Genomic DNA, 23,508 nt, shown 5'->3' with positions numbered 1-23,508 from the left:
AAAAGTTATTGATCTCTTACCTAAACTATCTCTACTTTCCGTTCTAAGTATTTTTCATGAAATTTAAAAAGAAAAAAAATATTATTTATCTCTCAAACTACTTTGGGGGAAATACCACTGTATGGATGACCTATACTCAACTAAACCTCAAAATGTATACAAGGGAACTCCTATTCCCACCTTTGAGTCTGTCCTTTCTTGTGTTTCTCACTCAGTTAATCACTCTGCCACTTACCCAGGTGCCTGTACCTAACATATGGAGTCAGTTTTTACTCCTTTGCAACCTTTCATCAAATTAATCAGCAAGTCCTACTGACTCTATCACCTAAATATCTTTCAACTCAGTCCATTCTCATCACCCCCACCATCATTAACCACCATCACAGTCCAGAGATGGTTTGTCTCTCACCTAGATCTGTTGCTTCCAATCCATTATTCACATGTAAGCCAGAGTGGTATTTCTAAAATGAAGAATCAGTTTTATCACTCCCATCCACTTTCTTAAAACCCTCCAGTGCCCTCCTCTTCCTGTGATAAATTAATAATTCTAAACCAGGTCACTAGGCACCCCTTCATGAGTCTCCAGCCGGTTTTTCCTGTCCCATCTCAGACTCTTCATTTGAGAGCTATCTTCAACTTCTTCCAATTCCTCAAACTTAACAGTTTTCTACTGCTTTGCATTTTGGGTACTATTTTCTCTTTCTGAGACATTGATTCTTTGCGTGTCAGCTTAAACATTTCACTTTCTTTGGAGGATTTTTTCTGACCTTACACTAAATGTGGCCTCCAGCTACATCTTCCAAAACGTCCTATATTTCCCTTACTACCACACTCATTTGTGGTCATGGGTTGGCAAGTGAAATCTGTATTTTTTGCTGTCTTCTGTTTTTAAACTTTCCTTCCCTATATCACATCAGAGTAATATGTTTCTTTAACTAATTATTTCCCTAGTTTACTTCTTCTCCTATAATTAACTTATACCTCAGTTTTGTGCTCAACTTTCTTCATTTTTTTAAAGTTAGAAAATTAGTCTAGAGATTAATATACATTAAGAAAGTGTACAATTATATCAGCTCTTCTCACCTCCCATTACATGGCTTCTATCAGGTTTTGAGTTAATTTGTAAGAATTATCCCATAAATAGTGTAATGAAGACTTGGACAAAGCATATTTTAAGATGAATTACTTTTTTTTAAACACTAAAACCTAATGAGATAAATCTTTCAGCACAGCTTTTAAATTGGAAGATTAACACCACATATGTCAACGTAATTATTTTTTTGCCTTGTGTTAGAAGTTTATCAGATGGATACAGAGAGTTGGAGAGGTGGTAGGAGGGTTATTAATATTTTTGTGCCCCCAGTCATGCTGAAGCATCTCCATGTCTATTGTTCTCATGGGACTTTGGATAGTTTGACAATGAATACTCCACAGTCTTTGTGGCTAGTCTACGCAGAGTTGGACTTGGGTGAATGAGGCCCTTCTCCAGAGACTCAAATTATCACAAAGGTAAGAACAAATGGGCCATGTCTACTCCAGAGTGGGTTTTTAAGTCCAGTCTAACAGAGTCCATCCCATCTGATATGCAACCACTAGAATATGTGGTGCTCTCCTCAGTTCTTCCCGTCTCAGGCCATTCCCTATCAGTGAATTTTATTGATCTCACTAGTAATTAATCTCCTTATGATTCAGGACAGTTGTTCTCATATGAGAATCACCTATAAACATTTAAAAAATGCCAATGCCTAATTTCATTGATTCAGTTTAGAATGGAGCCCAGGCTCTGGTCTTTTGAAAATCTTCTCAGTTAATTCTCACACGCAGCTTGTGATTGAGGTCACAAGATGCACATCACTTTGCTTAATAAACTGATTCGTCAACTTTCTTGAGTTTCTATATGTAGACTTTCACCTTAATCTGCATCTCCTCCATTCCAGTAAATGGCACTTTCATCCATAGTTTCTCAATTTTTTTTGTTTAAATTTTTTATTTAAATTGTAGTTAGTTGACATATAGTGTATAGTGTATAGGAGTATTCTACTCCTGAATATTAGTCTCAGGAGCAGAATTTAGTGATTCGTCACTTGCATATAACACCCAGTGCTCATCACAAGTGCCTTCATTATTACCCATCACTCATTTAGCCCACCCTCCACCCATCCCTCCAGCAACCCTCAGGTTGTTCTCTATAGTTAAGGGTCTGTTTTATGGTTTGCCTCTCCCTTTTTTCCCCATGTTAATTTGTTTCATTTCTTAAATTCTTAAATTTCTTTTTTTTTTTTTTTTTTTTTTTTTTTAAAGATTTTATTTATTTATTTGACAGAGAGAAATCACAAGTAAGCAGAGAGGCAGGCAGAGAGAGAGGAGGAAGCAGGCTCCCTGCCGAGCAGAGAGCCCGATGCGGGGCTCGAACCCAGGACCTGGGATCATGACCTGAGCCGAAGGCAGCGGCCTAACCCACTGAGCCACCCAGGCGCCCCAAATTCTTAAATTTCTTAAATTTCATTTCTTACATGAGTCACATAGTTTCTCAAATTAAAATGAGAGATATACTCTTCTTTTTCTAGCCCTCCCAACCTCAGCTAACCCATCAGGAAGTACTGTACATGCAACTTCCAACCTATCTGTCTTACCTTCATCACCTTTCTCTTAATTCAGACCATCCTCTTGCCTTGCCTGGACCATTGAAGTTTCCTAATTGGTTTCTCATATTCCAAGCCTGTATTATCTTCCACAAAGTTCTTAATTTTTTAAACATGGTTTTAAACTTTTTATTATAAAATATTGAAGCATTTAGATGGAAATAGGCCCTCTAGGTTTATAAAATCTTCACATTGTATTATATTTGCTTCACAATTTTTTTTTTTCTAAAGAAAGAAAATTGTTGGTAGAGTTAAAGCCTCCTCTGTACCCCTCTCTGACGCTATTCCCCCTTCCTTCCCAGAGGTAACCACTTAAATAAATGTAGAGTTTATTATTCTCATGTATACTTTATACTTTTGGTACATATTTGAACCCATACGTAATGTTTAGGATTGTTTTTAAATATTAGTGGTATTATATAGATGGTATCAGATTACAGGTTATTTTACTTAACATGTTTTTGATATTTGTTCATGTTAATATAAGTAGCTTTAGTTTACTCATTAAAATTGTTGCATAGTATGATATCAGAACAAGAGATCATAATTTGTTTATTTTTCTATTGACCAAAATTGAAATAAATGGTTTTTCACTTTTTCTTTTCATAATTGATGTTGCAGTCAACATTTGTGCATTTCTTTTCTGTACATGTGCAAAAGTATTCTAAATATACACTAAGGAATGAAATGTGGAGCCTTAGGTCCTTTCCAACTTTTCTATATTTTGCATAATTGCAGTACAATCTTAAAAAAAATTCCTATGACTAAAAAAAAACTACTGTGGAGTACCTATGATATGCCAGTAGGAAGCCGGAAACGAGATAAAATCTCTGCTGTCTTAGATCTTATATACTAACAGAGGAAGAACAAGTAAACTTATAAGTGATTTCAGGGAATGCTAATTGCTGGATAATGAGTCATATCATCCTCTGCTTCAAGATTTTCAATGATGTTCCACTGTACTTAGGGTTAATGTTATAACTCCTTTCCAAACTTGTAAGGCTTGCTACCATCTGGCTCCTGCCTCCCTCCTTTCTCCCTTTGACTCCCTGTGCTTTTGCCACACTGACATTGGAATTTGGGGAACTTACTAAGTTTTTTCCTTCTTCGGGACCTTCATGTGTATTGTTCTAACTTCCTGGAAACTTCTTCTCAACTTTCTTTGGCTAATCCCTACTCATGATGCAAGCTATAGCTTACTTATCCTGTTTTCAGATAGACCATAGACATAGGTACCTCCTATTAAGTCTCTCTCATGACACCCTTCTCTTTTCCTAGTATCACTTACTACAACACACGATTATATATTTCTATGTCATCTGCCTCAACTACTAGATTGCAGGTTCTGTGAAGGCAGGGATGATGCCTCTCTTGCTTCCTGCTATATCTCCTAGCTCACAGCTTGGCGCATAATTGTTCCTCGGTGAATTTTTAAAAAATTAATACAAATTAGTGCTCTTCTGAAAATTTGGTTGCAGGCTCATTTTGAGCAGGAGATTTGGTTAATCTGGGTTTTGATTTCCCTCTCTCCTTCAGGGCTCTTCCCTCCCTAACTAAGGTTAGGATAGCTTGGATGAGTCCCCAGACCAAAACCAGGTCTTAGTATGGAGTTAAGGGCTCCTGTCCTTGTGATACTGAAGATAACAAAGATGATATAATAGATAACTCATTAGAAGGCCAACAGTGTTTGGTTTTGAGGCTGTCACCCTGTCCACAGTCAGCCTCCCTGACTCTTAGATGAAATTCATAGCTCTAGATGGTAGTAGACAATGGGCCTTTGTTGCTTTTTAAGTATCTTTTCAGAAAGAATATTGAAGTCCTTGGGAGAAGCTTCACTCCACTCAGTCCCTCCCTTGAAGCAGTGAGCCAGAATCTAGTTTATCATCTTCCTTGGAACATTTTTAGTCCCTGTTAGCTTTTCTTTTCTTTTCTTTTCTTTTTTGAAGATTTTTCAAATCTTTTTTAAGATTTGATTTATTTACTTGAATCAGAGTGAGAGAGAGCACAAGTTGGCAAGGAAGTAGACAGAGGGAGAGGGAGAAGCAGGGTCCCTGCTCGGCAAAGAGCCTCTGTTACCTTTTTCAAGAGCCAGTCTCTTTTCTATCTCTCTCTCTCTCTCTCTCTCTCTCTCTCCTTTCTTCCTCCCTCCTTTCTTTCTCTTTCTTACCATTTGAAAGTATTATGACATTTCACACCAAAATACTATAACATGTATATCCTAAAAAAATAACATTCTCGTACTTAATTACAATACCACTATCACACCTATGAAAGTTTATGTTGATAGAACAATACTACGGAATATAATGTCCTTGTTCAACTTTCTCTATTTGTCACCCCTCCACACCCAGAAATTCCACAATAATTTTCAATGAAGGATCACACATTTTATTTAGATTTCAGGTCTCTTAAGTCTTCTCTAAACCAGCACAGCTCCCATGGCCCTATTTTATTTTTATATTAAAAATTATTGTCTTTCACGATATTGATCTTTTTGAAAAGATTTTATTTATTCGTTTGAGAGAGAGAGAGGTAGAGAGAGCACAAGCAGGGGGAGAGGCAGAGGGAGAGGGAGAAGCAGACTCCCCGCTGAGCTGGGAGCCCAGTGTGGGGCTGGATCCCAAGAGACTGGAGATCGTGACCTGAGCCGAAGGCAGATACTTAACCATCTGAGCCACTCAGGCATCCCCAATACTGATATTTTTGAAGTGTTCAAGTCAGACTTCTGATAGAATGACCAATAATCTGCATTTTTTCTTAGTTTTCTTTTCCTGAATGGTCAGATTCATGTTACACATTTGACAAGAACACTATGTTTTTGATGATGTCCTCATCACATTGCATTCCATCAGGAGGCATATGATATTATTTTGGCTCATTAGTGGTAATGTTAAGTTTGATTACTTGTTTAACATGTCTACCCTGTGTCTTTACTATAAAGACATCATTTTCTCTTTGAATTTAAGAGGGAGTCATTGGAGTGGTACCCTGAGACTTTGTGAATATTCTGTTTAACAATATTTCCACATAACCACCATATAACCACATTTCACACAGTGGTATTAGCATCCATTGGTGATCCTTGCTTGTGTATATTATTATATTGGTAGTTGTGAAATAAATAATATATAATTTACCATTCCTTCTACATTTTTAAAGCTGACATTCTATAAAGAAGCCTTTTCTTTCCTCCCTCTTATGACACTGTTTTTTTTGTTTTTGTTTTTATTTTTTTAATAGTATCATTGTGAGCTCATAGATTCTTTTCTCATAGGACATTTTGACCAGAAGTAAAGTGGTGTTTTTCTGCATATTTTTTCATAGTACTTAATATGAATTTATGGTCTTTTTCTTTTATGATACTTCATAATCAGTTGTCTATGTAAAATAACAGATTTGAATAAATAGCAGGGTGGAGTTCCACTAAAAACACTTGCCCCTGGGGGGCACCTGGGTGGCTCAGTTGGGTAAGCAACCAACTCTTGATTTTGTCTCAGGTCATGATCTCAGAGTCCTGAGATCGAGACCCGTGTTGTGCTCTGTGATGGTCCCCATGATGCGCATGGAGCCTACTTAAGATTTTCTCTCTCTCCCTCTGCCCTTCCCCCTGCTCTCAAGCGTGTGTGCCCTCTTTCTCAAAAAAAAAAAATAAAATCCAAAAAACAAACACTTGCCTCTTCTCTAACTTTGAGGGTTTAAAGTTTTTTTCATAATTGACCATGTTTAATAATTATGGTAGTGATTTATTTTCATTTATGTTCCTTTGGTGACTTCAACATGAAATCAAATCTGGTATTATTATTATTAAGAATTCTTTGGGTAAAATTCCTGGTGATAAAACATCATAAACAGAAATACACTTCTCTCTCCTTCTGCCTGACAACAACACACATGCATTTAATTCACTCTCTGTCTTATTTTTAGGATCGAAGATTCAATGATGAAATTGACAAGCTAACTGGATACAAGACAAAGTCACTATTGTGCATGCCTATCCGAAGCAGTGACGGTGAGATTATTGGTGTGGCCCAAGCGATAAACAAGATTCCTGAAGGTGCTCCATTTACTGAAGATGATGAAAAAGTAAGTTTTCATGCCTTTTGTGACTTGTATGCTCCTTGATCATTGATTGCTATTCTCCCTGAAAAGGACAAGACTTGTGTGAATCGTTGTTAGATTAACCTCTTCATAGATCAAAGAGCTTTTTCTCATGTTACACAAAATGTAATAGAAATTTTGGATATTTCATAGAATGTGGTAAAATTGAAAATAATTACTTCATCTTTTTCTTAGTTTACTTTTCATTGCAAGCCTCAGTAGTATTCTTTCCGTGGTCTTTATCTTCCTTATAAGCAAGCTTTTTAATTGAGGATCACACCACCACCACACATGGCCCAAGGGAAGATAGGGAATTAGGAAGATGATTGTGTTTCAGAAACTCAACACTTGCTCTTGTGTTTTCATAACTACTATGAAGAATTGTTTTCTCAGTTCTTTATAAAAATCTCAATAAAATGAATGCTATTTAATCATTATTCTAAATTACTAATTAAAAAACATTATTTTTTGTCCCCAAAGAACAGTTGACTTTAGTAGAAGTGATGTATTTTTGTTCTGAAATTTTAAGTTCTTTCACCACAGTTTATTCACCAGATCATATTAAAAGAGAGACTCTTCAAAAAGCTGGAGTTCTTTCTGGCTTTGAAGCTCTTACTTTCATATTGCATAAAATCTGGTAAGATATTTATGAAATTTGTGTAAAAGCAAATCTCAAATTAGTTTAAGTTTGATGACTGCCATATACCTATTTGATTAAAAAAGAGACTTTATAATGTAACCTTCTGGATGTAAGCTTGCTATTTGCTAGTGCTAATTACTAATTCATTAAATGAATGCAAATGTTCTGATACAAAAGGTTAGAGTAAAATGTGATTATAAGGAGACAAGATTTTTAAGTGAAAAGAGTCCTTTACTGAGGTCATACCTGTAGTTAAATTTGAGTATCCCAAATTCCAGAAAAGGTTTATAAACATTTGCAGTTTATGTCTTGAAAGAAAGACTTCTTTCAGGTAAGAGAAGATGCGTGGCATAGTGGCTGCATATAGGTACAGCAACAACAGTCTACCCTGGTTGAAATTCCTTCTTTGCCATAGCCTGTGTGACCTTGAGCAAGTTGCTTAACTGTTCTGTGCTCCAATTTCCTCCTCTTGGAAGAGAGATGATAATAATAAGTGTAGTAGTAAGCATCTCATGAGGCTATGGGGGAGAGCTTGATAGGACCTCAGACAATATCTCACCAATTCAGTGAAAAACTACAGTCTGAAGACACTTGTGTTGGGGCTGTAGGAAACACAAAGATAAATCCCAAGTGTGTTATGTCATCCTGGCGCTGAACAAGGCAGAAGGCAAGATCATCAATAAGACAATCTAGAACACGTTATGAATGCCTGGGAAAGGGAAAGTTTCTCACCTGAAGAACCTGAAGAGGCTTCTAGGAACAGGCAGCATTTGCTTTGATCTTTCAAGAAAGCCTAGGCTTCCATAAGACAGAGTTGGGTGAAGGTGAGGGTGTTTAGGGATGTATACAATGGACGCTGCCTCATTCACTCTGCAGATGCTTCCATGGAATGTACTGATAAAGCAAAAATGTTATTTTGCACCAAATGTGAGAGTCTTATAATAATGTGCCTTTTATAAGGATTCAGATAATAGGATTCGAGTTTTGTGTTTTTCCAAACACATAACCACCTGCCCACATTTCCCAAACAGTTTAGTTGATGGATGGTAGTCCTGTCTTTACTCTGCCTCCTTCATTTGAAAGGATCCTGTTATATATTTAATGCTCATCTCTGATTGTGCTTATGTTAGATTTGTTTTCTGGACTTCTCTTAGTGGTTGTTTACTTATGGCCTAGGGCTTCATGGGCTCTGAATGATTTTCTGCACCTGGCTTTGTCTTGAACAGCATCAGTGTTTAGCTCTACTGAGAATGAGGGCTAGGACGGAGGTCCAGCCCCACTGTGGACAAATGGGCCTGGTTGGGTGGACACTTAATCTTGTGACTCTGTTTTTTCGCCATCAACTATACTATTCACCATTTACAGCATGAGAATTAAATATGATCATAAATTACAAATACTTTGTAAAATATAAGATACTAGGTAAATATAAACCATAAATTTTTATTTTTAAATTACCATTTTCCCAAGAGATTTAAATGTTCTTCTATATTTGTCACTTATTCTCAGGTAACTTATTTCTTAGATTCAACATTGTTTGAGTATCACATTTCCTCCATGTGTTATATTTTTCTCATTTGCAATTATCCCATGTGCCCACAGTAGCATTTTATTTTTCAGCCTCTACAATTCCCTCACCTGATTTAAAAAACCCTACTCTAGTCTTACTTCTTGGATGAATTCTTACCAGTTCAGGCAAGTTGATTATGTTCATGCAGGTGACACTAGATGGAGAGTATTTTACCTCAACTTCTATATCTGGTTATTGTTCTTTCCTGCAAGGATTCTATATATTATAGACAAAACAGAAGTGGTGAAGAAGAAAAGCAGAAAACAAAATCTAGAAATGATTAATAGGAAAGAACAAGATCTAGAAACTTCTTTCAAATAAGAGAAGATGTTGTGGCATAATGGCTGCATATAGATCATAGCAACAGTCTAGCCTGGTTGAAAATCCATCTCTGCCATAGCCTTTGTGATCTTGGGCAAGTTGCTTAGCTGTTCTGTGCTCCAATTTCCTCCTCTTGGAAGAGAGATGATAGTAGTAATACTTATCTCATGAGCTATAGGGGGATTATATGAAATAATACAGGGAGAAAACTTGGAAGAGCGCCTAGCACATAGTAAGTCCTCATTAAAAATTAGCTCTCACTGATAGCACATTAATACATGCCAGATACAGTCTGGTTTCAGTTCAAAAACTAGCTCTATATAAGTGGTCTATACATTTTTATTAAGGACAGCCTATATACCAGTTCCACTATTGGAGTTACAACAATGAAATGAGGCATATGCGTCTTTATAAATTTACATTTCTCTCATGTGATTGTTAATGCACAGAGTATTTTACTTGGCACAAGGAAAAAACAAAAGTCTCAGCATAAGACTATGCTTATGCTAATTTGTATTCTACTTTTTAGAGTTATTTCTTACATATATGTCCACATGTGAATGTAGTCTACATTTGCTATTATTAGAGATTATGAAGTTTTTTTTTTTCTGCATAACCTTGTTTGCTTAGTCACCGTCCTATTACTGGGAATTCGGGTTATTTTCAGTTTTTCACTAATTCAAAATAGCCCCTGAATGAACATCTTGAACAAATTACCTTTTTCTTTTGTGTTATTTCCTTGGGGTATATTCCAAAGACTGAAATTACTGAGTCAAAGGGCAAGAAAAGTTTTATAGCTCTCATTCCAAGATACAGATAGCTTTCGGGAATACTAAACCTATTTATAATAGTAGTAGCTTGCCTATACCTCTTTTTTGCAGAGCCCTCCCAACTTTGTTCAGTCCCCATTTTAAAACTCAAATTAGTTTTCCTCAGTGTGCCAGCCAGCTTCAGACAACCTCCTCCCACACTCACCAGTATTAACTTAAGCAACATAACTTTCAGTATGGCCTGCAAGTAAGGGAAAAAGGAAGAGAACTGGAAGGCCCAAACTCAGTGCTAGGTAGGGGACTCCAAATCAGATAGTTTCCAAAGCAGATTCAAGTCTTTGCCCTGCTACTTATTAGCTGAGTGACCTTGGCCAAGTTGCTCAATTTTTCTTAGCCTCGGAACCTCCATAATAGCATTGTGGTGAGGGATAAAATAGATGGAAATGTAAAATGCTTAAGGTAGCACTTACCAGTAAATGAACTTCATGAAATGTTGTCATCTATTTCAAAGTAAGACTAAAATAATTTGAACCTTATTTGTGATTTTACTTTATACATGTAATAGCTATGCCACTGTTTGTATGGATAGTGGGAAATTTATTGCACATTTAGCGTAATATGATTTGTAGATCCTGATATCTTAAAATGTCAGCTTCTGGAGAGTATCAGCTGTGTTGTGTTTGGTATAATTCCAAACATTTTACAATATGAGAATCAGCAAATTATTTGCCCAGGATAAACCGAAAATTAAATGTAGTATATTCATTTCTGGGTTATTTATGTATCTAACGCAATTGTGCATAAGATCCTACTGTGTTTCTTGAAAATTCAATGCCTATATTTCAGTGGCTGTGCTGTATCACATAAAGTTGATGGAAAAGCCTGGAAAGGTCATCAGGATAATTCCCACCAACCCTGCCTTCATCCAATGCAGGAATCTTCACTTGACAGAGAATCATCCAGACCCTACCTAAAAATTTCACTTTTAATTACTTTAAAATCATCATACTCTTTAAAATTCTAGCACAATAGCAGGAATTTTATCAGCAGTGGTTAGAGTTTTGAGTGAAATAATAGTCTACCATAGGCACATATTAATAATTTAAATTACATACTGACAAATTACTAGTTCTGTAAGTCACATTGGAAGTGCACACAAAGGCAGATCATACAAAGGAGATGATTGGAATTCCCTGGTTCACTTCGTGGGTTTCTAGCAAATGTCCCTGTTCTTCAGTGATATGTGTAAGCTAGCTGATTTAGGTGGTATGATTATGCTGCTTGCATCCAAGTAATTTATCACTTTGGTATTCTTGGGTGAGTGAAGAGAGGCATTATTTTGCAGAATAAAATGAGACCTGGATGGGAGCAAACACTGATGATCTATCAAGGTGTAAGGGCAGACCAGATGAAACCTGGTCTATGGAAGTGAACATGGGCTCTCACCTGCCTTTCCCAGGTTACCTGGTCCCCAAAGGAGCCATTTCTTATTGCAGTGTTGCATAAAGACTATGTCTATTGCGTTCATTTTCCAACAGCTGACATATAAGCAGTTGTAGCTTGAAGTTCTTTAGCTAATCTCTACAGGGTTTCTTTAGTGTGTGGTCACCACTCCCCAGCTAATTCAGAATGTTCAGCTACCCTGCTGCTCTCCTTCATGCCAGCACCATCAGACACCCTGCCGAAGTGGGATGCAGCTAGCCAAGCTTGGCTTCCCGGGACTGGCCACATTCCAGGAATTCGTTATGGAAGATGCTGCCTTGCCAGTTGGTGTTGAGGATGGTGCACGGATGATGCTAATGAGACTTGCAGAAGCTGGAGTTTTGTTATTTACAGCAGGCCTGAGACTTCCAGCCGAGAACTGGGAAGGATTTGATAAGCTCTTGGCTTTACACTTTTAAGCTGTTCCTGATTGTGCAAAGCTAATGTTTAGGATCCTGGTGAGATGTCAAATGTGCAAAAGGTATTACAATTCATTTTGGTGAGGAAGAGGGAAATTGAATATGTCTTGCTGATACGAGTGACAAATTGGGGGTCCCAGAAGACTGAATGCAGCTCACAGATGTGTGACTTGCATGGAATTTGACTGGCATAGGATTGATTTTTTTTTAAGTCTTTAGGTATGGCTGCAAGCTTTAGTTCTGCTATAATAGCCAATCCCCAAACAACTAGTCAGTTTAATAAAATCAGCTTAATGGAAGCAAGACAGACAGGTTTTTTTCTGTCATCTTTTGAAGAGTTAGTTTCTATACAAAGGTACTTTTCAACAAGTACTTCTCAAATAGTTATTATTTTGAAAAATATCTTGTATGCATGGCTAATAGTATTGCAATTCCGCCAGGTAAGTTCATGTGCTTTCTATTAATGCTCTATTGTCTTTTGGATACTCAAATGCTAAATGAGCTGTGAATTAACTAATCATAAGAAGTGGCTTTTTTGTTCTTATCTCATTTTACCCCTTTTCTACCTATATTCCAATTAAGTTAGGATCAGGTGGCAATGAAATTATAATTAAAAATCAGTGTTTAGGGGTCCCTGGGTGGCTCAGTTGGTTAAGCATCTGACTCTTGGTTTTTGGCTCAGATCATGATCTCAGGGTTGTGAAATTGAGCCCCATGTCAGGCGTGTGCTCTGTGGGGAATCTGCTTGAGATTCTCTCTCTCCCTCTCCCTTTGCCCCTCTCTCCATGATCTCTCTCTCCCCCTCTCTCTAATCATCATCATCATCATCATCATCAGTGTTTAGCAAAAAAGTTTTAGAAGTCCTCACAGAAGGCTCTTGATTTCAAGTTATACTTGATCAATAAAATTCAGTCCTAGAAAATTCTGGATGAAATCTCCTAACTCTTTGATCACAATACTTTATCTGCATTTAAGTTGGCTAGTCACTGCACTATTTGCATTTTAAGAGCTATTACTCAGGTCCCATATGATCACTGTGAAACTACAAGAGCTTCAGAGACTCATTTGCTCATATTCTATGTATTCCCTGGATTATATCTTACTGAGAGGTTCAGAAACAAACAAGATCTACAGGAAAACCATTACCAACACTGGCCTTGTCAGAACTCAGGTTATCATTGTGAACTTTTAGCTCTATTCTCTGCCTCTTCCTTAGGCAGTCTAACTTCAGGGTAAGGAAGCAGGTCTACCTGTTGGGACCATCTTAGGGGTTCACATTAGAAAAAAATGGTCACTTTGTTCCATATTTGGTCTTGTGCTTGACTTATATCCATATCTAACTGCACAAAAGTCTCTTCATCTTTATCCTTTTCAAGGGTTTAAGTCCAAGTCTGACATGTCAGATGTAAGAAGACACTATTCCAAAAGTGATTATTTTTTGTTCTTAATAGTGGTTCTAGTATTTTATAGTGTAACATTTTTTCACATGATTGCAGCTGGATTTTGACTAACAATTTAGACAATATATAGTGACCAAATAATCAGGCAGTTAAAAAAAAATCAGTAATACAATTGACAAAATGAAAGGCAGTTCCTACCGGGTGCATTTTATATTTCAGATGCAAATAACACTTGGTATGCATCTAAGTTTGCAGGCCCCTTGCAGAAATTCTGATGTCATCAGATGGCTGGTAATGCTGGCATTTGTAATTTCCTGCTTTCTTAGTTTCTCTTTTTCATATTTCTAAGAGTTACCAAGGAAATGATAAGTGCTTAGATGCAGCATCTTTCTTTCTATGTCTTTCCATGTACTTTGCAAAACCTTGGAGGGTAGTTTGCATTTAGCAAGAACATGAAAGAGCAGAAACATAAAATAGATGAACTAAATAATTTACATGGTAGTAACTGTTCCAATGCAGAATGGAGAGGATTTTGAGTGATCATCAATCTGAACATCATTTTTAGCAGCTGAATAGTGTTCCATTGTGTGGAGGAACCACTCACTCACTACTGACTGAGCTTCTACTCAACAGACACTATGTTTGAGGCATGGTTCCCAGTACTGGAGTTAAACCCATAAATAAGAAAGACAAAAATTCCTCCTCTCCGAGTTTAATTCTTATGGTAAAAACAGACAATCAATGAAGTAAATATGTAAGTATATAACATAACTTGAAGTAGCGATTAGATGTACAATTTTTATAAATTAGATAATTCAACAATTTTTTTCTGTAGCTTCTACTTATATGAGTGTGCTTTATTAAGGCTAGGTAATATCAAAAGGGCTCACCATAAAATAGCATCTTTTACTAGGGAGCAAGATTTGATCCAGAGCTCCTTCTCAAATAACTATGATAAATTGTGATGGACTCTTCAATTGAATCTCTTTCTGTTTTACTCTGAACTCCAGGTGTTCACGTAAAGTGTGTGTCCCTCTAGGCTGCCTTAGGCACTAAACTTGAAGTACAAGAAAGTGTTATCTTTTTATTGCGCTTACCTCAAGGGTCTTTGGGCTATATCTTTTCATGAGTATCACACTAGCATTATGGTATCAAACTACCATCAACTGAACTGGGGGTGTTAAGAGACTTGATGACCTTAAACCTGACACTGCCAGGCTGTGGAGATGTAGACTGGATGGACAGGACTCTGGGGCATCTGGGAAGGAAAGGTCAGGCGCTGAGAGGAGTTCAGTACATTCTGATTTTCAGGGACCAATGATACATCTATGGCTTTTACTAGCTGGCAGGACATGAAGTACTCTTATTAGTCACATCACTTCTAAAAGTGCAAAATGACAAAAAACTGTCATATAAACTCTATCTCTGATTTATACATAGCTTGGACAAGGGAGTATGATATGCAATTGCAGATCAGAAATAAATAAGCACTTGACAGCAGGAAGAATTATTTCTAAAGAATTAGAACAGGGTGTTGTGGATTCTTGGTTAGCAAAGCTTTCAAATTAAGACAGATTAAGACTAGTCTTGGAATAACTAGTTTAGTGTTATTGTCTGAAAAAAACAGCAGGGTTTCTTCTTTTCACCTTAGAGGCTGAAATACTTGAATATGAATTTTGAAAACTTAAGTCAAATTCTTTTTTGATTTAAAGTGAAATTTAGTAGAATTCCAAGTACATTTGGCTATCTTTGAGTTAGACATCTTAGTTTTTCTTGTTTTATTTTCCTTTCCTTTTGTGAAAGATTATTTTCAAATTATAAGAGTAATGCAAGTCTATTATAGAAAATTTGCAAAGTACAAAAATAAAGGGAAAACTAAAATCACCCATAATCCTCACTTTCAGAAATAATTCTGTTAATATTCTTGGTGTATTTCCTTATATTTAATTTTTTTGCTTATGTGTTTGCATTATGTTCTACCATGTAATTATATAAAAGTTCATTTAATCTTTTTTTTTTCCCTCTCAGCATTTAGGTTTTTTCCAAAATCATGTTCTGGGCTCCTGGGTGGCTCAGTTGGTTGAGTGGTCTGCTCTTGATTTCAGCTCAGGCCATGATCTTAGGGTCTTAGGATCGAGCCCCTTGTGAGCTCCACACTCAACGGGGAGTCTGCTTGAAGATTCCCTCTCTCCCTCTCCCTCTGCTTCTGTGCCTGCTCATGTGGGCTTTCTCTCTCTCTAAAATAAATAAATCTTTAAAAAATCATGTCCTAATAAATTTATAATGAATGAACTTCTTTATAAATAAACCTTGGATTCCATCTTAGGATAGCTATATTAAGTTGCTGTTTTGTAGGTCAAAAATACTGGTAATTTTCTATGGTTCAAACTGATGCTTAGGGTTACTGGGTCAAAGAGATTGAACATTACTAATTTTTACAACGGCCATGTTGTAGTATAATTGCATGCCATACAATGCTTTTATTTAAAGCATACAATTCAGTGGTTTTTAGGATTACTTGTAGAGACGTGTAACTATAACTGTACTCAATCTGAGAAAATTCTCAACCCCAAAAGAAACCCCATACCCATTAGCAGTCATTCTCATTTGCCCCCAGCCCTCTCAGTTTTAGGCAACCACCAATGTACTTCCTCTCTTTATGGGTTTGCCTATTTGGGCAATTTGTAAAAATGGAATAATACAATACATGGTCTTCAGTGACAGGCTTCTTTCACTTAGCATAATGTTTCCAAGATTCACCCATGTTGCAGCATGTATCAGTGCTTCTTCATTTTTTTTGTTGGCTGAATATTATCCCATTATATGGATATATCACATTTTATTTACCCATTCCTCCTCAGTTGATGGACATTTGGGTTGCTTCTACTTCTTGACTATTATGAATAATGCTGCTGTGAACATTCACATACAGATTTTCATTTTTTAAAATTAACAAATAATGTATTATTTGCTTCAGGGGTACAGGTCTGTGAATCATCAGTCTTACACAATTCTTAGCACTCCCCATAGCACATACTCTCCCCAATATCCCTCCCGCCACCAATTTTCATTCTTCTTGGATATGTAGCTAGGAGTGGAATTGCTGGGTCATATGGTAGCTCTAATGTTTAACCTTTTGGGGAACCACCAGATTGTTTTCTAAAATGTCTGCACTATTTTCCATTTCCACCAGCCATGTATGAGTGTTCTAATTTCTCCCTATCCTTGCCAATACTTGTTATTATCAGTCTTTTTGATTATAGTCATCCTAGTGGGTACAGAGGGGTATTTCACAGCCGTTTTGATTTGCCTTATCCTGAGAGCTAATGATGTCAACATCCTTTCATGTGGTTATAGGTGGAACATTTATTTTTATGGCTCATGATAAATTTGACCTATTTTCCTCTCCAGAAAATGGGGTTACTTTATGATGCCAATAGCCATATATCAACTTACTGAAACTTTACCAGCTTCAATATTAAAATTTTTTAAAAATTGTGTTCTTTTGATTTCTAATTTCACTTTATTTCCACTCCTTTGATTTATCCTGTGTGTGTATGCATTCCATAAGGAATGAATTAACCATTGATCTAAGTTAATATATTTTTTTGATTCAAGAAAAGACTAGGGCACCTGGGTGGCTCAGTTGGTTAAATGTCCAACTCTTGGTTTCAGCTCAGGTCATGATCTCATGGGTTGTGAAATCAAGCCCTGCTTGGGGCTCTGCACTCAGAGGGGAGTCTGCTTGGAGATTCTCTCCCTCTGCCCCTACCTCCACTCACACACACACATTCTCTCTCTCTCTTTAAAATAAATACATAAATCTTAAAAAGGAGAAAAAGTAAAAAAGACTACCCTGAAGCAAACTGACCTAAGCCAGTTGGGCCACACATAATTGTTAGGTTGTTCATAATAGCACCTGGGTACATCATGATGATTGCCAAGAAGTTTGCAGTAAGTAGGAGTTGACTACTCCCTATCCTATAACTTTCCTACTTGATTTTTTAAAAAAAAGATTTTACTTATTTATTTGAGAGAGCGAATAAGAGGGGAGAGGTCAGAGGGAGAAGCATATTTCCTGCCGAGCAGGGAGCTGGATGCAGGACTTGATCCTGGGACTCCAGGATCATGAACTGAGCTGAAGGCAGTTGCTTAACCAACTGAACCACCCAGGTGCCCCCCTACTTGATTTTAATGAAAGGTGATTTCAGACCAAATTCTGCTGCTTATAAAGACATTTATTCAAACAAAAACTTATTGGCAAGTCAGGTCAAATAGTTCAGACACTGTTCAATAAGCTTTATGAAGTCTAAGTTCTCTTAATGTTAGGTGGTCAAAACACCTGAATATCTCAGAATCTCAGAAGCAGACTCTCAGAAGTAGAATCTTGTTGCTCTTGTGGTGGACATCAGACAACCAGAATCCTTTGACCGAATGGCAGGATTGGATAGCCTCAGGCTCCATCCCTATGGATACACATTTGGAACTTGCTAGATTTTTATACCTTATTAATACAAGGGTTGGGGGGATGTCTCTAGAATATTATTACCAATGCGCATACCCTGCATACCACTAATTTCAGTAATTACCATCCATATCTAATATCCATTGTACTGATTAATAAGCTATTAATTTCACCAGTTAAAGTCCATTTTTAACATTGGCAAAGCACTGTGCTATTAATGGCAGGCAAGACTCTCTGGAGCACTTGTAATAGCCACATTTGGAGTGTGGTTTTTTATTATGCCTGGAGGGCGAATTCTTGATAGGACAACTGTCTGTTCCTCAGTGCCATATTCGACCTGCCCCGCTCCATGGGCACACCTAATTTCACATTAACTTTGCTAAAGGAAAAGTAAATTTTAGACATAAAAGAGCATGGAGTATCTCTCCATGGTTTTTTTTTTTTTCCTTAGAAAGAAAACAAGAATAAAGAAAACCACTTATTGTTTACTCTGTGACAAGTGTTCTGCATTCATTATCTCATTTAATCTCCAAAAACCCTGTGTGTAATTATTATCATCCTCATTTTATGGATGGGAAAACTAAATGTGAGAGATTTTAATAATGTGTCCAGGATCACTTGGTTTGTAAATGACAGATGTGGGCGTTGTCTCTGCCTGCCCATCTTCTTATGGCATGTTGGAATGCTTGACAGACGTTTGTTATTTTCCTATTACGTCATCTTCGCTTTGGAGACTCATGAATACTCCTGATGTACATGCATGGTTGGTTAAAGAAAATGTGAGATTCTGCATATTTAATAAATTTCAGGGAGAATGTATGACTGAATAAAATTTAATTTCTAAATTACATTGCTGGAGGCATTTTGGCCTTTTATAAATATCTGTAACCAAGTTTGAGTTTTATGTCTGTAAGAAAAATAAAAACACAGGCTAAAGAGTTAGGAATTATTAAAAAATAATGACGGCTTCATATATGTATAACTATTAAGTAGATGATTTCATATTTTCCTTTTATTCCATTTTCGTGTTTCACTGACAAATAAAACATTTTACATTTATGGTTTTTAATGTATTTTTTTCTCCTTGAGGATGAAAAGGAGGTGAGGATAAGTCTGACTGTAGCTTTCTTTTGCTTTTTGCAAGTCAGAATTTGCAAATAGTGTTCAATTTCACTGAGCAGAGAAGTGAGGTGTTCCACTGAATTACCTCTAGCTTAGAGGGCTGTTGTTTTTTTCTGTTTAGCAGAATTATGGAGTATGCGATTTAAATGAAGCTACATTATATATTTGGAGAACTCAAATAGAATATAAGATGACTTGGTAGCATATTTTATAATTTTTATTTTAAATAATGTATTTTTTAAAAAATATACTTGGATATTTATTTTTTTCTTTTCCTTTTTTTTCTGTATCAGAGGTAGAAATGAAGCCATTTCTTTTTGTCATTTTCCATTATTTCCTTTTATTTCTCCCACATGTGCCCTGGATAATATCCTGGCTAGATATGATTGTAGGTTATTTGCACTGGCAGATTCTGATTCCATTGCCAATCAGCAACAATAGGAGCATTGTCTCCCCCCACTTTCATATTCTGCACACTCCATTTAGAAATGAGAAAAAGTCTCAAAGGTAGGCACTACTATATTACCAAAGCAGGCAGCAAAGTTCCCCCCGGGGAGGCCCTGAGCTGGAGTGAGAGCATGTTAAGAGGGGGAGAAAGTAATGAGCACTTTTGAAAAATGAGGTTATGTAAGTTAGAGCTGCCCAGAGGTGCTCTGCAAGTCTATCAGACACCGTTCTTTGAAAGGGGCTTAAATGAAACTAAGTGCAGTAACAAAACTCTCTCACTGGAGAGAATTTAAAATGATTCCTCAGAATTAATTGAGACTATCAGAAGGCTGGAACATGCTTGTCTATCTGAAAAGTGTGTTCGGTGTTTTGGAAGAGTCGCTTTCTATAGCATATAAGTGACTGGAAAATCAATACCTTTTCTTTAAGGCTGCCACCTAGTTTGTAGCACTGGGTAATTATGTCCACCATGGCATCTGGGAAGTCGTCACTCCATCTTCAGTGCTTGACTATTTGGTTTACTTCATTTCCCAAACCTATCCATATCTGTTTTCTTTCTGTCTCTTAAAACAAAACAAAACAAAAAACAACAACAACAAAAAACACAAAAAAACAAAAAACCAATGTGTTTCTAATTAATCTTGCAAACCCTTTAATACTGACATCAATTTTGTTTGTCATGATTTCTCAGTAGTGCTTGTGGTTGAGTGTAACTGAAATTTGTTCTAGGTATTTTGTCCAACTTTCTATTTCCAAACCCAAAATGAGCCTTTAGAATAAGCTGTGAACTATTTCCCCCGTCATGAAGACAGAGAATCACAGTCCTTGGATGAATCTTTAAGTGTCCATTGCTCCTTTTTGTGTTTGGCTCTAGATTTATTTTAAAGCCTCAACTTAGCAATTTGACATGATACATTCATGATTTGGATAGTCATGAGACCATGGGAGTTTGCTGTTAACTATTCTTTTAACTTCTGAGATAAGGTGATGGGAATTACTGTCTCTTTAAGACTGACTATAAACTCATTTTATTCTAGATCCGAAATGTCCACCATTTTAAGATTTAGTTCGATACTTGTGGTTTGTTGTCATAGGAGTTTCCATTGCTTTAGCTTTGAAGACCCATCCAGATGAAAGCAAAACTATAAAAATTATGGCAAACCTCTGGTTTGCAGCATGGATTTCTTAAGTAGAAGAAAACTGGAAACCAAACTGTTTCTTCATTTCTTGTCTTAGATTGTTGCCAGGGGGAAGATTATGCACAGATCATTGGGTTAAGCAAGGGTTATTGTTCCTCCTGCTATGCACAGAGTAGTAAGTCATTCTCCTTGAAATTACATCTTCACTAGGACCAGTGTAGAAAACATAGTTCTATTTGTGTTGGAAGTACAAGGTCACAGCCATTCACCTGGAAGATGATCCTTCACAATTATTCCCAGAAAAATACTTTGGAAAAATACTCTCTGCTCTTCATGGTTCAATGATGTAAAATGTTTGTACTGAACTTGTTATGGGCACTAAAGGCAGGGAGCTTGTCCAACAGATAGACCTGTGGTCTGGTACTATATCTGGCAAGACAGTCAGCTGGAAGATGGCAGGATACATGCCAGTTCATTCCATTTACCATCTTAGAAGTTATTGGCAACATCAATCATTATAATAACAGCAGAATTTACATTTGCAGAGGCTTTAATCTTCACATATATTTAACCCATATGATTCTGTCAATATTCTTATGCGATAGGTAAGACAGTTGTTAGATTTTTTATTACAGATGAGATAACTGCAGTCTCTCTCATCTAGCAAGAAATTAATAGTGGAATTGGGATGTCAGTGTGCATTCCTCTCCTGCCTGGCTTGTCATTTTTTTGTAAACAGTGCATTGACTATTCCCACTAGAAGGAGGAGAGCTCAGAGTAAAGAGTACCCTTTGGGTTAATTGTAGAAATTATGCCATTTACTATACCACAGTGTACAGCTAACTAATCAGTGGGAAATTGAAGATCATAACAATGCAATCACAGTTCTTCATGTATGATGAACAATGAGTTGTTAAAGAGATAAAGGCAACATAAGAATTTTATCTCTTACTTGATAAATCCTCATGGAAAATTAAGAAACATCTGCTCTGAATGTGTGAAAATCATAGGAAACAAAGACATTTGGGAAATTATTTTCTTCAAACTTTCACTTTACAACTAAAAGAGAGAGAGAGAAGTTCAGAGACTTAAAATTATTTGCCCCAGGTTACACAGTTAGAAAATGACAGAGCTAAGAGTTGAATCTGTATCTTCAAACTCCAATCAATCCTGGGCTTTACTCTGTGCCATGCTCATGTTCGGCTGCCAATGGACAGAAGGTCAGACCACTGTGATGGTCCCATTCACCTCTGGTACTCTGGTGAGCAGCACCACATGGGGAACCTCATTTTATGGGTAGGAAAATCCTGATTAAAGAATGTCCCCAGAAGCAATTAGTACGTCAGTCGTGTAATGTCTCCCAAGTGCTCTTTGTCTGTCTTCTCACAGATGTAGGAGTCTACAGTGTTTCTGCTTCCACAGTGAAAAGGATTTGTGGAAAATCATCTATATATTTCAGCAGTAAGAGCTGAGAATGAAAAAAAAAAAAAAAAAGGAGACAAAAAAAAAAAAAAAAGAATTTCTGTTCTCCAGCCAGTATTGAAGTAAAGTACATATCGTCATGTTCTTTGACAATCTCAGTCATGCTGCAATCATGTCAAAATACTCGGTGAGATTCTAGACTGGCATAGTTTTGACACTCTCAAGCTGATATTTGGATAGAGCAATGTTATATTATGTCAAATTGAGGTATCTTCAAAAAACTGGTATGCAAATCAGCAGTCTACTTGGCTTAAGAACCTTAAAAGGGGTTACAACTATTTAACTATCTACTGTGATCATTGATTTTTGATAGTTAACACAATGTATTTAAGAGAAAATAAAACTCTGGAGTAAAACTATATGGAGTGTACTCTTAACAACTCTAAGAAATAGAAAATATTGGTGAAAATGTGTTTTGAGTAAGTAGGAGGCACAGGTTTATTGGAAGACAAATAGTATGAGTGGTAGGAATATTTTAGTAGCTTCTCTTTATCATCTCACTACATAAAACATGTGTTTCAAGTGTTTTTGATACAGGCATTTTGTCAGAATTAAAGTCGTAAAGACACCCTGTAATCTTGTCCTACCTTTAGCCCCCATCCCAATTCTGGGCAATTTTTACTTTCCACTTTATTAATTTATATGCTGTTTGGAAACTTGTAAACTTTGGGTCTGTATTGCTTTTATTTCTGAAATGAATCTTGTTTGGCGGTATATTGTTTTGATATATTGCTGGGTTTGGTTCCCACTTGATAAATAAGATCAATCTATAGCTTTTTCATATTATTTTTTGAAGATTTTATTTTTAAGTAATCTCTACACCCAGTGTGGTGCTCAAACTCACAACCCTGAGATCAGGAGTCAAGCACTCTACCGACTGAGCCAGCCAGTTAGTTCTAACTCTTCTATTTTTATGAAGATTATTTAGGCATATTATTTTAAATTTAGGGAAAAAGCAATAAAATATTGTTTAGTCTATTATAACTGGGAAGTCTCCACAGTGTTATCAGATACTCCCCAAAAGCATTAAAAATAAGTTTTACTCTAAGTGTAATGTGCTATTTACAGAAGAGTTAGAAATTTAATTAGGGTCTCTTGCACAGTCTGAAGCTGACAATAAGAGATTTTATTATGGCCCAGATGTCCTTCTCCCACATATCTAATACCTTACTCAATTGAAAAGGAAACTCAGGAAACTTACAGGAAGAAGATAATGCTTTTCTTTTAAGTAGATGTTTTGCAGCACTTGAAAACTCATTCCCTCATAAGAATCTACAAGAGTCCTGTCTTGATTGACCAAGAAGTTATTACTGAATGACCCTTTCTACAGTTTGTTTTATGGAAACAATACATGTATTTTCATTTCTAAATATAAAGCTGTGTTATGTTCTAAGTATTTTTTCAAACTATCTTGTCAGAAACTTATAACTCTGAAAATCACTGCTCTAAATTTCTACAGTAAAAACCATAAGTTTTGTTGTTGATTGAAACCACATGATTTCAAAGGGAAA

At 36.5% G+C, this 23,508-nt stretch overlaps 1 protein-coding gene across 2 annotated transcripts in view; it reads left to right on the top strand.

Moving 5' to 3' along the window:
* Window positions 1-23,508, top strand: part of PDE11A (phosphodiesterase 11A) — a 421,382-nt gene that overhangs the window by 77,124 nt on the left and 320,750 nt on the right. For both annotated transcript variants that reach the window (XM_047722279.1, XM_047722276.1), the window contains exon 2: window positions 6,567-6,725. In XM_047722279.1, the coding sequence (XP_047578235.1) occupies window positions 6,567-6,725 (159 nt within the window). The remainder of the gene's footprint in view (window positions 1-6,566; window positions 6,726-23,508) is intronic.

Source organism: Lutra lutra, chromosome 3 (genome assembly GCF_902655055.1).
Source record: "Lutra lutra chromosome 3, mLutLut1.2, whole genome shotgun sequence".
NCBI lineage: Eukaryota > Metazoa > Chordata > Mammalia > Carnivora > Mustelidae > Lutra > Lutra lutra.
The sequence above is the reverse complement of the archived record's forward strand: the minus strand, read 5'-3'. Positions and strand labels throughout refer to the sequence as shown.